Source organism: Corythoichthys intestinalis, chromosome 1, assembly GCF_030265065.1.
Source record: "Corythoichthys intestinalis isolate RoL2023-P3 chromosome 1, ASM3026506v1, whole genome shotgun sequence".
Classification (NCBI taxonomy): Eukaryota; Metazoa; Chordata; class Actinopteri; order Syngnathiformes; family Syngnathidae; genus Corythoichthys; species Corythoichthys intestinalis.
In genome coordinates this window covers 65550478-65566071 of record NC_080395.1, presented here as the reverse complement: position 1 = coordinate 65566071, position 15594 = coordinate 65550478, and the positions used below count along the sequence as shown (strand labels likewise).

At 40.3% G+C, this 15594-nt stretch overlaps 1 protein-coding gene across 1 annotated transcript; it reads left to right on the top strand.

Annotated features, from left to right (window-relative positions):
- Positions 1-5035: 5035 nt before the first annotated feature.
- LOC130917966 (troponin I, fast skeletal muscle-like) lies at positions 5036-13396 on the top strand (the record flags this gene model as incomplete). Its single annotated transcript, XM_057839770.1, has 5 exons — positions 5036-5074; positions 5309-5437; positions 12276-12365; positions 12497-12673; positions 12816-13396. Coding segments are annotated over 5 exons (522 nt in total), but the record flags the coding sequence as incomplete, so codon positions are not given.
- Positions 13397-15594: the final 2198 nt, after the last annotated feature.

Sequence of the window (15594 nt, the reverse complement as noted above, 5' to 3'; positions counted from 1 at the left end):
AATTTTTCCCTATATGTTCCCTCGGACTGACCAATTCTGGATGTATCAAACCTCTCTCGCTCAAAGGCTCTGAGGACCAAGTTGCAGCTAATTCAGTGTGGTGTTTCTCCAACCTCCACAACATTGATGTCATTTTATATTACTTACAGTGACTGATACTGGCTAAAGAAAGCTTCTAATATCCCTCCTCTTCGAAGGGGGCGGATGAGGCGTCATCTTGTTGACTTTAATATGTCGGGGCTGTGTGAGTGTGCGTGTGTGTCTGCGTGGCGTGGTCAAGTCATTAGCCAATCAAGACGTGTGTTTGAAGGGAAATAAATGGACTGGAACATCAGCAAGTGAAAAAGGAAAAATGTAAGTCTGAACATAATAAAATATTTCACTTAATAATGCCAGGGTCGATTCTATTCTTACAAAATATGGGAAGACAATCAAAATTACCCATATAACTGAACTCATTGTATAGCAAATAAGGTTGCTTTAAAGTTGGTGGGAACAATTTGAGCATCCTGAGAAGTTGGTAGTGCTATGTCACTACCGTCCCGATACAAACCTACGCCCTTGGGTGAGGGAACTTTGCCAACCAATCAAGCACAGTAACACCATGGTCACTATAGCCTACTAGATAACTTTGGCAGTGTGGGCAGGTGCCACGTCCTGCTAAAAAAATAAAATCCACATCTCAATAGAGCTTGCCAGCAGAGGGAAAAATAAAGTCTCCCAAAGTTTCTTGATCCATGGCTCCTTGAATGTGGACTTCAGAAAACAGTGGACCAACACAACCATATAGCATTGCACTCTCTCAATGACTGTGGCAACTTCACACTGGACTTTGAGTAACGCGTATTCTGTGCTTCTCCATCCATCGTTCACTTATTTTCTGAATGAAATACAAAAATGTTATTTTCATTCAAAAAGAGGACTTTGGAACATTGGGGAACAGTGCAGTTGTCTTTCTTTTTAACCCAGGTAAGACGCTTATGACGTTGTCGCTGGTTCAAGAGTGGCCTGGCACGAGGAATGTGACGTTTGTAACCAATCTTTAATATTTGTCTGTGTGATCAGTGATCATCAGTTTATTCCTTGTGAAGCTCCCCAAATTCTTCGATTGAGGCTGCGGTTATCCCTGTTACTGGGGCACCTTTTTCTACCACATTTGCGTCCACTCATTCTGGTTATACATGGATTCACCACTCTGAAGAACTAGCTTCTTTAGCAGTTACCTTTTAGGACTCACCCTCATTTTGATGAGTATTGATTGCTGGCTTCTGGATAGCTGTCAAATCTTCACCATTAATTGTATGTCCTATTAACTGAGAGACCTTTTAAAGTTGAAGGAAACCGTATCAGGTGTGTGACACCATGATTTTACATTAAATGTTTTAACAATATGCTAATTTTTGAGTCACTTAATTTTGGATTTTCTTAATCGGCATGGCACAGTAAATTATAACAAAGGCTTAAAATATTTAATAATATAGTCTATAAAATATATGAGTTTTCAATTTCTTAAATGACTGAATAATATCACAGAAAAAAATAAAAATAAAACAATATTCTAATTCTTTGAATAAGTGGTGTGGAAAGTAGGGTGATGAGGGTGCTGCAGCACCACCTGGTGTTGGGGAGAAAAAACGTGTTTTGGTAGTTTTTTTGTTGTTGTTTTTTTTGGTGGTGTTTAAATAAATAAGTGCTCTGCGATTGGCTGGCAACCAGTTCAGGATGTACCCTGCCTACTGCCCGTAGTTAGCTGGGATAGGTTCCAGCACCTCCTTGACCCTCCGTGATAAAGTGGCGTGGAAAATGAATGAATGAATAAAATAAATAAATACACAAATAAAACATTTTGAAACTATAGTGTTATTAACTTTGTGCATTAACTATATGTACAGTATGTAGAAAAAATTTTTTTTTCTTTTTTTTAATAACATGGTCACCACCTGACACCTTGATTGCTACTGGGTCACGCTGAATAAGGTGCTGTATGTGAAAATGGGCCGTCAAACCAAAGCTTATTGGACCTTTCAGTTTTCAAATGTTAGGATTCGCGGAATGGACGGGATCCTTATGCAGACACAGGCACGGTGTGGCAATGAACCAAAATGCTTTATTTGTGTCCAACACAAAAGCAGCGGAACTCCCTGATTGGAGTAGTTGAGTGGGCATGAGGCGATGAAGCTCGGGAAAGAGGCAGGCATGAAATCCGACAAGGGGCACGCAAAAAACAGGACCTGGGACGAGAGCAAAAAATGTCGTGAACCGGTGATCAGAGTAATTATTAAAGAATGTGAGATACAAATGACTTAGCAAACACACGGTTATCAGGCGACGAGTTGGCGGCGTCCACTGCTTTTAAAGAGGGCTGATTATCATCGCCATCACCTGTGGCCGCTCCACCTGTCTGATGTCGACTCTGTAATCAGAATGAAAACACGCACACCTGCCAGAGGTGGGCCAGGACTCAGGAGGGAGGAGCAGAGGCCCTAACATCAAATGTGTTTGTGTGCCATTGCGCCGTCTAGCTGCAGGGAATTACATTATAATATACGGGCGCTTTTATTTCCAATACAAAAACTCCAACACACACTGTAGGTAAAATGGAACGCTGTCTTTGTAGTAGCCTAGTAGTATTACATAAACTATTCAGCATGCGAGCGTACTGCCATTGTGCACGCCTTGTATGGTGAAAACACGCAAGCATGACACATTTGGACCGAAACGGCTGTTTTTGGATGGGGAAAACTAAAAACGATCCTCAGCACCCCCTGCTGTGAGTGACTTTCAGCGCCCCTCTTTAAATTCCTCTGCAGCACAGGTGTCAAACCGATTCCAGAAAAGGCCTAGTGGGTGCAGGTTTGCTTTCCAACCAATGAAGAGGAGACCTTTTCACCAATTAGATGTTTTACATGTGTAATCAGTTAAACTTTGTCAGGTGCTGCTTGTTTCAGCAAGAAGTTCATTGGTTAAACTCTCTGCGCCTTATCGGTTGGAACAAAATCCAGCACCCACTAGGCCCTTTCTGGAATTGGTTTGACACCTGTGCTCTACAGCACTGGTGTCAAACTGACTCCATAAAGGGCCAAGTGGGTGCAAGTTTTCTTTCCAACCAATGAATCTCTTACACGGGTAATCAGTTAAACTTTGTCAGATGCTGCTTGTTTCAACAGAAAATTAATTGGTTAAACTGTTTGCGCGGTATTGGTTGGAACAAAATCCAGCACCCACTTGGCCCTTTGTGGAATTGGTTTGACACCCATGCTCTGAGTCAACAGGAATATGCCCTTTGGACAGCTGCCAAATCTTTCCTAAGATTTTGCCGCTTACTCACTGAGAGATCTTTGAAAGTTGAAAGAAACAGTTTCAGGTGTGTGACACCATGAATTCATTCATTCAGTGCCGCTTATCCTCACTAGGGTCACTGGAGTGCTGAAGCCTATCCAGCTAACTATAGGCAGTTGGCTGGATACATGTGGCGGTCCTTGCCTAGACTCCGCTCTACTTTTACTTTTGTGTTACACTTCCTGTTTTATCTCTTGACATTCGTTCAATCTTTGCAGGCTGGAAGCGGCAGACATGGGAGTGCACGGGCCTCAGCAATCACCACAGCTTCTAAGGCGGGGCCTGGGCATTAAGCAGGTGCCAGATGCAGATGATTCTGCCAGTCACCAGTGGTACATTGGCCAACTAAACCTTCTTCATTTTTGTAGTGTTCATTTCTAAATCATTTAATTAATTCTGTTTTATTTGCCAGCAGGATAACGCATGGCAAAAAAACAGGAGACTTTGAGAACTTGACTGGGGGAGTCAAGTTCTCAAAACCTGTTTTGAAGAAGCCACCTGCCACAGCCATTGCTTGCCTCATCACACCCACCAGCCTCTCAACACCTTGTCTTTGTTTGAATAAAATCCCTTCACGCTCCATCTGTTTTGTGGTCGCACTTTGGTCCGCATCGGCTTCGCCTACGCTGCCTTAACAGTACACCCAGAATAGGTTGCCAGCCAATTGCAGGGCACAAGGAGACAAACAACCATTTGCCCATACACTCACACCTAGCAATTTTCAGGTTTCAGTCAGCTTACCATATAGTTTTACGGGAATAGTGAGGAAACCCATGTACCCAGAGAAACCACGCAGGCACATGTAGAACATGCAAACTCCACACCGGAACTCACGCAGGCACAGGGAGAACATTCAAAGTCTACACAGGAAGGGCAGAGCCTGGAATTGACCCTTGGATCTCAGAACTGTGAGACAGAACATGCTACCAACTCACGACAATGATTCTAAAAAATAAATAATTTTTACTTTCTTAAATGACTGATTTGGGAAAAAAAAAAAAAGAAACGATATTCTTATTCTTTGATAGGACCTCTTCTATATAACATGATTTATTCTGGTGCTGGGATTTTTTTCCCCCATATATACTTAAATATCAACATATAAAAGGAACTGCGGTTTATACTATAGGTGCACATTACTGAGGTGGGGGAAAAACTAATAATTTACATTGCCAATTTTTATGCATTACATTATGTCAAGTACAGTTTAAGCTCTTAACACCCAGCCTCAGACTTAATCAATGGCTTCAAATCCTGGATTTAGATTAGAAAAATACTTTATTCTAAACCGCAATGGAACTACATGGGTAACAGAAAGAGATGAATCTCAGCCCCCCCAAAAAATGACAAGAATATTTTTGTTAAAAATATAAACCTATTTTTTAGATTAGACAGTGACATAATGTCTCATGATGCTTCCAGAGAGGCATTCCTGGAACATTTGTTGCTCAGCTGCCACTGTCAAGTCTTACATCCCACATTCTACCCACAGTTTCTGAAGACAACTGGTCTATGTTGCTCCCCCCACAGCCACACTATAAAGAGGGCAGTGCTCAGATTCATCTCCCTTCTTCCTGCATGCCACAGAGGAATTGGCTACGGTGTCAAGATGGCAGAGTAAGTCCTCATCTCAACCCTTAAACATCCAGCTTGTTGATGCACTAAACTAACAGGGATCTTCTGTAATTCTCTATGAAGGAAAAAGATGACATTAAGTCGGAGGAATTACCTCAAGGTAGTGTACAATGGTTGAAATGAATAACGGTCATAGTCATGCAAAATTAGTACCGTAATCAGATTCTTAGTCATTTGATTTTAGCTGTCTTTTTTGCTGTAGTAACTACTGTCCTAAACCACAATAAGGCATTGTGTACAACATGTGTTGAAGTTTATTCCATACAAAATTTAAATTCAGTAAAAATCCAAATCTGTTTATGGTTCTAAACTGTTTGCACTGCCTTCTCCGTAGAGCTTGCTGTTACAGATTGGTCAATCCATGTTGGATGAGGCGGTTGAACAGGCCCAAGAAGAGAAGAACAGATATATGGAGGAAAACTGCCCTGCTCTCTCTCTCCCTGACTGCTTGGAGGAGTTGCAGGTAAACCGCACGTTACTCCCATCCAACTCACAAACACAGAATAAATGGAAGGTGAATCAAAGAAGTCCTGAGGTTCATTTTACCAGCACAATGAGAACAAGAAAAGCTTCATGTGCCTATGACTGTAGCCTACCTAAAAATATACAGTGGTACCTCTACATACGAAGTTAATTCGTTCCAGGACCTTGTTTGTAAGTCGAAATGGTCGTATGTCGAGCAGGATTTTCCCATAGGAATACATTATAAGTCCATTAATTCGTTCCACAGCCCAAAAACCTACAGTAAATCCTTAATAAATACTGCTGGTACTATTAAAAATGGCAATTAAACATAGCAAAACAAATAAATTATGAATAAAAATCGGAATAATATAATAATAATAATAACAATAATAATAATAATTAATAATCATTCCTGTAAATAATGTAACGAATCAGATTCTAATGTGGCGGACACTTTTTGCTGTACCTGAACGCACCGCGGGGCTGACGTCACAGTGAGATAGGTCAGTGCGGTAGAGATAATACTTTCTTTTTCTCAAGAGCACAGTCAACCGTGGAGGGAAATGGACGTTTTGTGTTGAATAAGTTCTTAAATAAATGATAAAAACGTGACAAAGATGGCGATTTCCTTGGCGACGTTACCACAATAACATTGTCACCTTAACTTAGAAAGACTGGCGAACGGTGGTCGGAAGAGGACCGTGGAGCTGTATTGTTGCGCCAGCTCATGGATGCGCACCCCAGCGCTCATATTTTTATATAATTTGCATTTTCATTTCAAAGGTAAGCATCACTTTTTCCCTTGTTTGACCAACTGTACCAACGTTTTGAAAATCTGTGTTGATTTCTCACACATGAAAATCCGCCATGCGTTCGTTTGCGGTGCTGTCATGTCGTCGTATTTGGAGCATGTCGTCGGATGTAGAAACAAATGGCGAGTCAAATTTTACGTCGGATGTCGAAAAGATCGGGTGTCGAAGCGATCGTATGTCGAGGTACCACTGTATTGCCTTTGTACTGACATATCGTCCCTTAAACAACACAAGTTCTTTCATTATTAATTCATTACTTCCGTAGCGCTTCTCTTCACAAGGAAAACAGGGGTGCTAGTGCCTATTCCAGCGAGCTATGGGGGGGGAGGCAGAGTACCGTGAACTGTTTGCCAGCCAATCATAGGGCACATATAGAAAAAAAATCTAATACACTCACCATTTACACTGCTGGTCAAAAGTACTGGCAACCCTGCAATTCTGTCAGATAATGCTCAATTTCTCCCAGAAAATGATTGCAATTACAAATCCTTTGGTAGTAATACCTTCATTTATCCTGCTTGCAATGAAAAAACAATAAAGAGAATTGATTTGAATGGATTTAGAAAAAAAATCATCATTTTACACAAAACTCCAAAAATGGGCCGGAAAAAAAGTATTGGCACCCTCAGCCTAATACTTGGTAGAACCTTTAGACGAAATAACCGTTTCCAGTATCCATCAATGAGTTTCTTACAATGCTCTGCTGGAATTTTAGACCGTTCTTCTTTGGCCAACTGCTCCAGGTCTCTGAGATTTGAAGGGTGCCTTCTCCAAACTGCCATTTTCAGATCTCTCCACAGGTGTTCTATGAGATTCAGGTCTGGACTCATTGCTTGCCACTTTAGAAGTCTCCAGTGCTTTCTCTCAAACCATTTTCTAGTGCTTTTTGAAGTGTGTTTTGGGTCATTGTCCTGCTGAAAGACCCATGACCTCTGAGGGAGACCCAGCTTTCTCACACTGGGTCCTACGTTATGCTGCAAAATTAGTTGGTAGTCTGTGCGTGACTGTGGGGACCGTGTTCTTTTTTTTGAAGGCCTTGTTTTTTTCCCTTGCTTTCTCCCAAAAAGCTGTACTTTTGTGTCATCTGACCAGAGAACATTCTTCCAAAACGTTTTTGGCTTTCTCAGGTAAGTTTAGGCAAACTCCAGCCCAGCTTTTTTACACTGGGGCAAATAAGTATTTAGTCAACCACTAGTTGTGCAAGTTCTCCCACTTGAAAATATTAGAGAGGCCTGCAATTGTCAACATGGGTAAACTTCCACCATGAGAGATAGCATGTGGAAAAAAACAGAAAATCACATTGTTTGATTTTTAAAGAATTTATTTGCAAATCACGGTGGAAAATAAATATTTGGTCAATACAAAAAGTTCATCTCAATACTTTGTTATGTACCCTTTGTTGGCAATAACGGAGGCCAAACGTTTTCTGTAACTCTTCACAAGCTTTTCACACACTGTTGCTGGTATTTTGGCCCATTCCTCCATGCAGATCTCCTCTAGAGCAATGATGTTTTGGGGCTGTCGTTGGGCAACACGGACTTTCAACTCCCTCCACAGATTTTCTATGGGGTTGAGATCTGGAAACTGGCTAGGCCACTTCGGGACCTTGAAATGCTTCTTACGAAGCCACTCCTTTGTTGCCCTGGCTGTGTGTTTGCGATCATTGTCATGCTGAAAGACCCAGCCACGTCTCATCTTCAATGCCCGTGCTGATGGAAGGAGATTTTCACTCAAAATCTCTCGATACATGGCCCCATTCATTCTTTCCTTTACACAGATCAGTCGTCCTGGTCCCTCCGCAGAAAAACAGCCCCAAAGCATGATGTTTTCACCCCCATGCTTCACACTGGGTATGGTGCTCTTCGGATGCAATTCAGTATTCTTTATCCTTCAAAAGCTAGAACCTGTGTTTCTACCAAAAAGTTCTTATTTTGGTTTCATCTGATCATAACACATTCTCCTAGTCCTCTTCTGGATCATCCAAATGCTCTATAGACCCTACTCACCTACGTCACAAAATGGGCGTGTCGCTGTTTCCGGCCGCCATATTGTACCTCTTTTTCAGACCTATTCTCATTATTTTCTATTAGTCGAGCAAGTTATAGAGCAATTCATGGAAGCCCCGGTGTTATCTGACGCTGTAAACTCATTGGATCCGTTGCATAAAAGGCGTTACGTGGAAAAGCTTCAGTTTATCCATTCGCCAGATCCGTATTTGATGCCTAAATCGATGTTTTTCGACCCGGTGGCTTCGCCTGACATCTGATACCCACACAAAATCAGCCTATTCTCACGAAAGTTTGAAAAACTTTAAGAGCTTGGAGGCTTATAAATGCTACGTTGCTGGTTAGGTGAAACACGTCCTCGTACACGAAAATTCGGCAGGAATCTTGTGCTCGGAAGGTGAGTTACGAAATTTTCAATTGAAAATCTTTTGTTCTTGCTAACATCCACTGTCAAGTCTAATGTATTTCATGTCATTTGTCAATGGAGCTAGGGCTTTTAATGTTTATATGGTTTAGCGATAGCACTAACTACATACATACGTGTATGTTGTCGGCGATTAGCCTAGCAATGATCTTAATTGTGGTTGTCAGCCCGAAACCCTCTAAATATATATTAAATGCATCTTACCAGATATAAAATGACGACTACATAATCTGTGGTAGTCGTTTGGAGCCCAGTTGTCTCGTCGAATTGCAGCAGTCAATCGCGGCCTCCTCTTCGTGTCTCTCGGAATACGGTAAAAATTCAAGTCTCTCCGTCTATCTTCTCTGTTTTTGCAACCGACCACCACACACGACTTCACCATTTTGAGTATTAATGTTGACGAGCAGTAAAACGTGCAATAATAGGAAGAATTTACGAAGCGCTAATGCATTTCTATGGCGAGTATGCGGACATCATGGCGCGGGGGCGTGGCTGTGACGTCACGTGAGTAGGGTCTATAGCGAAACGCAGACGGGCCTGGACGTGTACTTTCTCCAGCAGGGTAACACGTCTGGCAGTGCAGGGTTTGAGTCCCTGGCGGCGCTTTGTGTTACTGATAGTAGCCTTTGTTACTGTGGTCCCAGCTCTCTGTAGGTCATTCACTAGGTCCCCCCGTGTGGTTCTGGGATTTTTGCTCACCGTTCTTGTAATCATTTTGACGCCACGGGGTGAGATCTTGCATGGAGCCCCAGATCGAGGGAGATTATCAGTGGTCTTGTATGTCTTCCATTTCCTAATTATTGCTCCCACAGTTGATTTCTTTTCACCAAGCGTTTTACCTATTGCAGATTCAGTCTTCCCAGCCTGGTGCAGGTCTACAATTTTGTCTCTGGTGACCTTCGACAGCTCTTTGGTCTTGGCCATAGTGGAGTTTAGAGTGTGACTGACTGAGTTGTGGACAGGTGTCTTTTATACCGATAATGAGTGAAAACAGGGGCCATTAATACAGGTAATGAGTGGAGCCTCGTTAGACCTCGTTAGACCTTGTTAGAAAAAGTTAGACCTCTTTGACAGCCAGAAACCTTGCTTGTTTGTCGGTGACCAAATACTTATTTTCCACTCTAATTTTGAAATAAATTCTTCAAAAATCAAACAATGTGATTTTCAATTTTTTTCCACATTCTGTCTCTCATGGTTGAGGTTTACCCATGTTGACAATTACAGGCCTCTCTAATCTTTTCAAGTAGGAGAACTTGCACAATTGGTGGTTGACTAAATACTTATTTGCCCCACTGTATGCATTTGGGTCAAAAGTGGGGTCTTCCTGGGTATCATACAATAGAGTCCCTTTTCATTCAGACGCCGATGGATAGTACGGGTTGACACTATTGTACCCTTGGACTACAAGACATCTGGAACTTCTTTGGATGTTAGTCAAAGTTCTTTATCCACCATCCGCACAATTTTTCGTTGAAACCTCTCGTCAGTTTTTCTTTTCCATCCACTACTAGAGAGGTTAGCCACATTGCCATGGGCTTTACACTTGTTGATGACATAGCGCACGGTAGACACAGGAACATTCAGGTCTTTGGTGATGGACTTGTAGCCTTGAGATTGCCCATGTCCTTCTCAAGTCCTCAGAGAGTTCTTTGGTCTTCTTTCTTTCCTCATTGCTCAATGTGGTCCACACAAAGACACAGGACAGAGGTTGAGTCAACTTTAATCCATTTTAACTGGCTGCAAGTGTGATTAAGTTGTTGCCACCATCTGTTATATGCCACCGGTGAGTAACAGGTGCTGTTAATTACACAAATTACAGAAGCATCACATGATTTTTCAAAGGCTGCCAATACTTTTGTCCAGACCATTTTTTGAGTTTTGTGAAAACTGAGAATGATTTATTTTTTTTCCCATTCTCTTTTGTTTTTTCATTGCAAGCAAAATAAATGAAGATATTACTACCAAAGCATTTGTAATTGCAATCATTTTCTGGGAGAAATTGAGCATTATCTGACATAATTGCAGGGGCACCATTACCTTTGGCCAGCAGTGTACCTCGACTGCATGTTCTGGAGATGTGGGAGGAAATTCCAAACAGACACGGGGAGAACGTGAAAACTCAGAACTGTCAGGCGCCACATTAACAAGTCAACCACTGTTCCAGCTTTAATTCACTTAAAAATAATTATGTTTTTTGTATGTAAATGTCCTGTACATTTGTATGATCTCACTCAGAAGAATCACATATGGCTAGCAATACCATGGTTAAGCAATAGATGCCGTTGTCTCAATTACGCACAGGTACAGTTCTTGTTACATTCAAATTTTTATGTATTCATCAAATGCAGTGTGTAGGATGGCGGAAAACACTCAGGTGACTAGAAGTTCCGCTCTGAGACCCCCAATTTGGCCAACTTTCAAAATTGTCCAATATGCATGTGTGATACATCATTGGAAAGCTTAAAATCTCAATTTTCTGGAGAAAGAAACATTTTGAACAGGAGGGCATTTAAAAAAAACTTTAAAAAAAAAAAAAAAAAGCAAAACCCTAACTGGAGGTTAGAGCATGCCAGAGCAGAATTAAAGACGCCATGATTTTAACGAGATATTATCGCGAATATACTGTATTGTTCTATCAAACAACAGTTCTTTTGGCTTAAAATACAGCAGTTTATTTTAAAGAGCGGTGCAAGAGCAGAAACGGCTTTTTCAGACTTGTCTGTATTTCTGCCATTTATGTATATATATATATATATATATATATATATATATATATATATATATATATATATATATATATATATATATATATATATATATATATATATATTTATTTATATATACATACAGCCAATCCTGCTAATAATTTAGAGATGCGGAAAAATCCAAAATTTAAATCACATGGAAAAGGGTGGAAACCACCCATACAATAGTTAGAACAGCGGTCCCCAAACTACGGCCTGCGGGCCTCCACATTTGGTCCGGCCCCCTGAACATTTAAAAAAAAAAAAATTCTTAATAGTGTTATTTATTTCCTGGCTTTTTTTCTGTGAAGAACCCAGAGAGGGTTATTTGGTTATTATCTATTTAATTAATAGTGTTATTATTATTTATTATGATATTATATTTTATCATATTATCATATATTATATTATTATTATTTTGTGAAGACCCAGAGAGGGTTATTTGGTTATTATCTATTTAATTAATAGTGTTATTATTATTTATTATTATATTATATTTTATTATATTATAATATATTATTATTATTATTATTATTTTTTTAATTTACTTTTGTTCCGTGAAGAATCCAGAAAGGGTTATTTGATTGTGTGATTCTGAAAAGCAATAACATTTTTACATTTAGGCACTCCTGCAATCGTCACACTTTTTCTGTTACAAACTGACCCGGCCCCTCAACAGAGAAGGAAAAAGTTATGTGGCTCTCACAGGAAAAAGTTTGGGGACCCCTGATTTAGAAGCATAGCTTTTAAGAAGAGGCAAGAGAATAATAAAACCAGACTGTCAACAAAGATATTTATCCAATCTATTTTATTTTTCTAATTCACCAACATCTGTATGATATACTACCAGGAGCTCTGTCGAAAACTTCACAAGCAGATTGATCTGGTAGATGATGAAAGGTACGACATGGATATGAAAGTGAAGACATCTGAAAACGAGGTACAGCTTTTGTATGTTTTAATTCCACAGCACTAGTTACTAATGAAATATTGCATTAAAAAATCATCTATATTGCATATTAGTGTGTTGAAAAAAAGAGAAAACACTCACGTATAAGCAATTGTTATCAGATCAATGACCTGAAGTTAAAGGTACAGGACCTTAACGGAAAGTTTAAAAAGCCGGCTTTGAGGAAAGTGCGAATGTCAGCTGATGCCATGCTGGCTGCTTTGCTGGGTTCCAAGCACAAAGTGTCCATGGACCTGAGAGCAAACCTGAAGCAGGTCAAGAAGGAGGTGAAGGATGAGGTGAGTACTTCAGACACAAGAAACAGAACACACTGTTATAGAAATATCTTTTCTCATCTAGCTTTTCTAATACACTCTAACTATAATATTTCAAAACAAAAGTTTCCATGCACGATTAATTGATTGCGTATGTCTCACTCAGGAAAAACAAACTGGTGACTGGAGAAAGAAAATTGAGGACAAAGCCGGGATGGATGGCAGAAAGAAGATGTTTGAAACAGAAGCCTAAACTCCAGTGTATTCAGTTGGCGTTGAGCAGCAGCATTTCAGTATTGCCAACAATCTTGTATACTATAAATTACACAATGATTGCAATAAAAGACACACAAGCTAAAACAGCAAATGAGACTACAGCTAGTGGAAACAAAATATAATAGTTCTATAGTAGTTCCATAATGATAAATTTACTGTGCATCTCTTTATTCCACAACCTGTCAGAAAACATATTTGCAATCATATTTTCACATGCAATATTTTGAGTTTGAAACAAGGGTAAATGTGAAAGCAACTTAATAACTTGCCCATGATTGCAGTTTTGAGTAATGAACCAGGCTGGGAGTTTTTAAAAGCCTCACGAATCTTTCGCAGGGGTTTTGAGTTAATTCCTTGATTCAAATGATTAGGTTGGTAGCTTCTTGAGAGTACCTTTTCATGATATGCTAATTTTTTTTAGATTTTTGGTTTTTCTTGACTTTTTTGCCAAAATCATCAATATTAGAACAATAAAAGGCTTGAACTACTTCACTTTTGTGTAATGAATCTAAAATATATGAAAGTCTAATGTTTATCAGTAATTACAGAAAATAATGCACTTTATCACAATATGCAAATTTTTTTAGAAGGACTAGTATACCCCAGGCCCAGAACGCAAAGACAAGTTTCCTGAGCCAAATATGGGCGGCGCCATCTTGGAAAATATCTTCTCCTCCGAACTTCCGGTTGAGAAAGAACAACATGAATTGCAGTTGGAGAAAGCAGTGTGTGACAAAGTTAAAACTGGAAAATCAAACTCCAAAAACGGATTCAGCACGATGTAGATGACACTCCGAGACTTTCTGTGCTATTGGTCAACTCCTGTGAGCGCCTAAATATATGGTTTGAAGTGGAATATTTTGAACATAGACTCCAGTTTTAAAGCGCCAGTGTGGATCTATCTCGTCATACGCCATAAAACGAAACCAGCTGCAGACAAGAAGTTAAGGATGTGACTTAAACCTAAGGATATACCTAAAAGATTGTATGATTGTTCTTATCACTTCGTTGATCATTCATGGACAAAATTATAACAACCTGTCAGCCTGTGTTGAGTTGAGGTGTAGATTTATACGCCGGCCAATTGAGTGACCAAAATGTGGTGAAATTACAAATAATATTACATTTCCCAAATGCAGAAGGGCTGACAAGGAAATACAACAAGCTATGCACATATACTGTAAACAAAAATATTATGTCATTCTTTTTTATTGCAGATATTGATCGCAATAAAACATAGATAACATGATTTCATTTCTTTTATTTAAAACGATTTGTGCATGTGCAAAACAGGTCAATAAATCACAATTTACAAAATTATTAGAAAAATATTAACGAAGGTGGAGCACACAAGGAATGTATTATCAGAGAGCAGAGTTTAAGGGAGTTTCGCCAAATTTTCACCCGAAATTACGGAGACCCTCGGCGGCCTCAGGACGGGCGTTCTCCTGCTGTCCTTAGTAATTCCAGCTACAATAAAGTTGCTGCAGGTAAAAAGCTCGTAGTTGGATCTCGGGATCAAGCTGACGGTCCGGCTCAAGGCGAGCCACCGTCTCCAGCCCTAGCCTCTGGGCCGCCCCCGGGTAGAACGCACATAGTCTCGATATAGATCCATCAACATACAAAAATTGTTGTTGTGAGGTGCATCAACTCATCTTCCCTTGCCTAAAGGCATTTTCCACCTGTAAACAAACGAACAAAAAACTTGTAACATTTGCATTAATGGGTTGACATAGTTCTGCCATCTGCATGTACTGATTAGCAACAAGCTAGCAGCCACAGCAGTACAGTAGTTGTTGTAAATAATATTAAAGATCATCATACCGTAAATTCCGGATCATTGAGCGCCCCGGATTACAAGCCTCACCCAGTACATTTTTAAAGGAAAAAGCATTTTGTACATACATAAGCCTCTCCTGCCTATAAGCCGCGTGTGCCCACATATTAAACTGAAATATTTATAAAGAAATACACAGTTTTCCAAGTTTAAATTCCATATTTTAACGAATCGGGTTATGATACAGCGCATGACTTACAGGTAAGGGAGGTGCGGAAGAGCAAGAGACGTGCTGTCGTTGTTGCTGCGGGTGTGTCTGTGTGTGTGCGTCGGCTGCTAGAGGCAGCAGTCGTGTGTTGTTCGACGAGTTTCCAAAATAAAGAATTGCAACCTAACTTAACGGGTTACTATTTGTCATCGTTACAATACCTTAACTTTTCTTTCCAAACAGCGCCAGCAACACGGCACTTAGCTGACTCCTCAAGCTTAGCGTGTCGTCCTCTTCATCACGCAGCAGACCGGCTTTTCGAAACCCGTTGGTGATGGTGGATTTTTTTCACGCTGCTCCACGCTGTCAGACTTTTGCAAAAGTTGCTCTTCGCATACGACCACTTTTGTAAACGATCTGACGCCGCTGGCCATCCAAGCCTTCAATTCAACTCGGCACATCATATCCATTTCTTCTAGCATGATGCGGGTATGCTAATTCTTGCCTGGCACGGCCACACTGTTCCCCGTGTGTTTTTCAAACACTGAGAGAATAGTCTGAGACCCAGCCCATTAACGCCCTCTCGAGCAAGTACAAAATCAATCGATAAATCAGATTTGTTTATTTGCGTGACGTGCTCTTAACGAGCGGTGTCACTCTTCCGCGTCGGAAGTCGTCTCCACA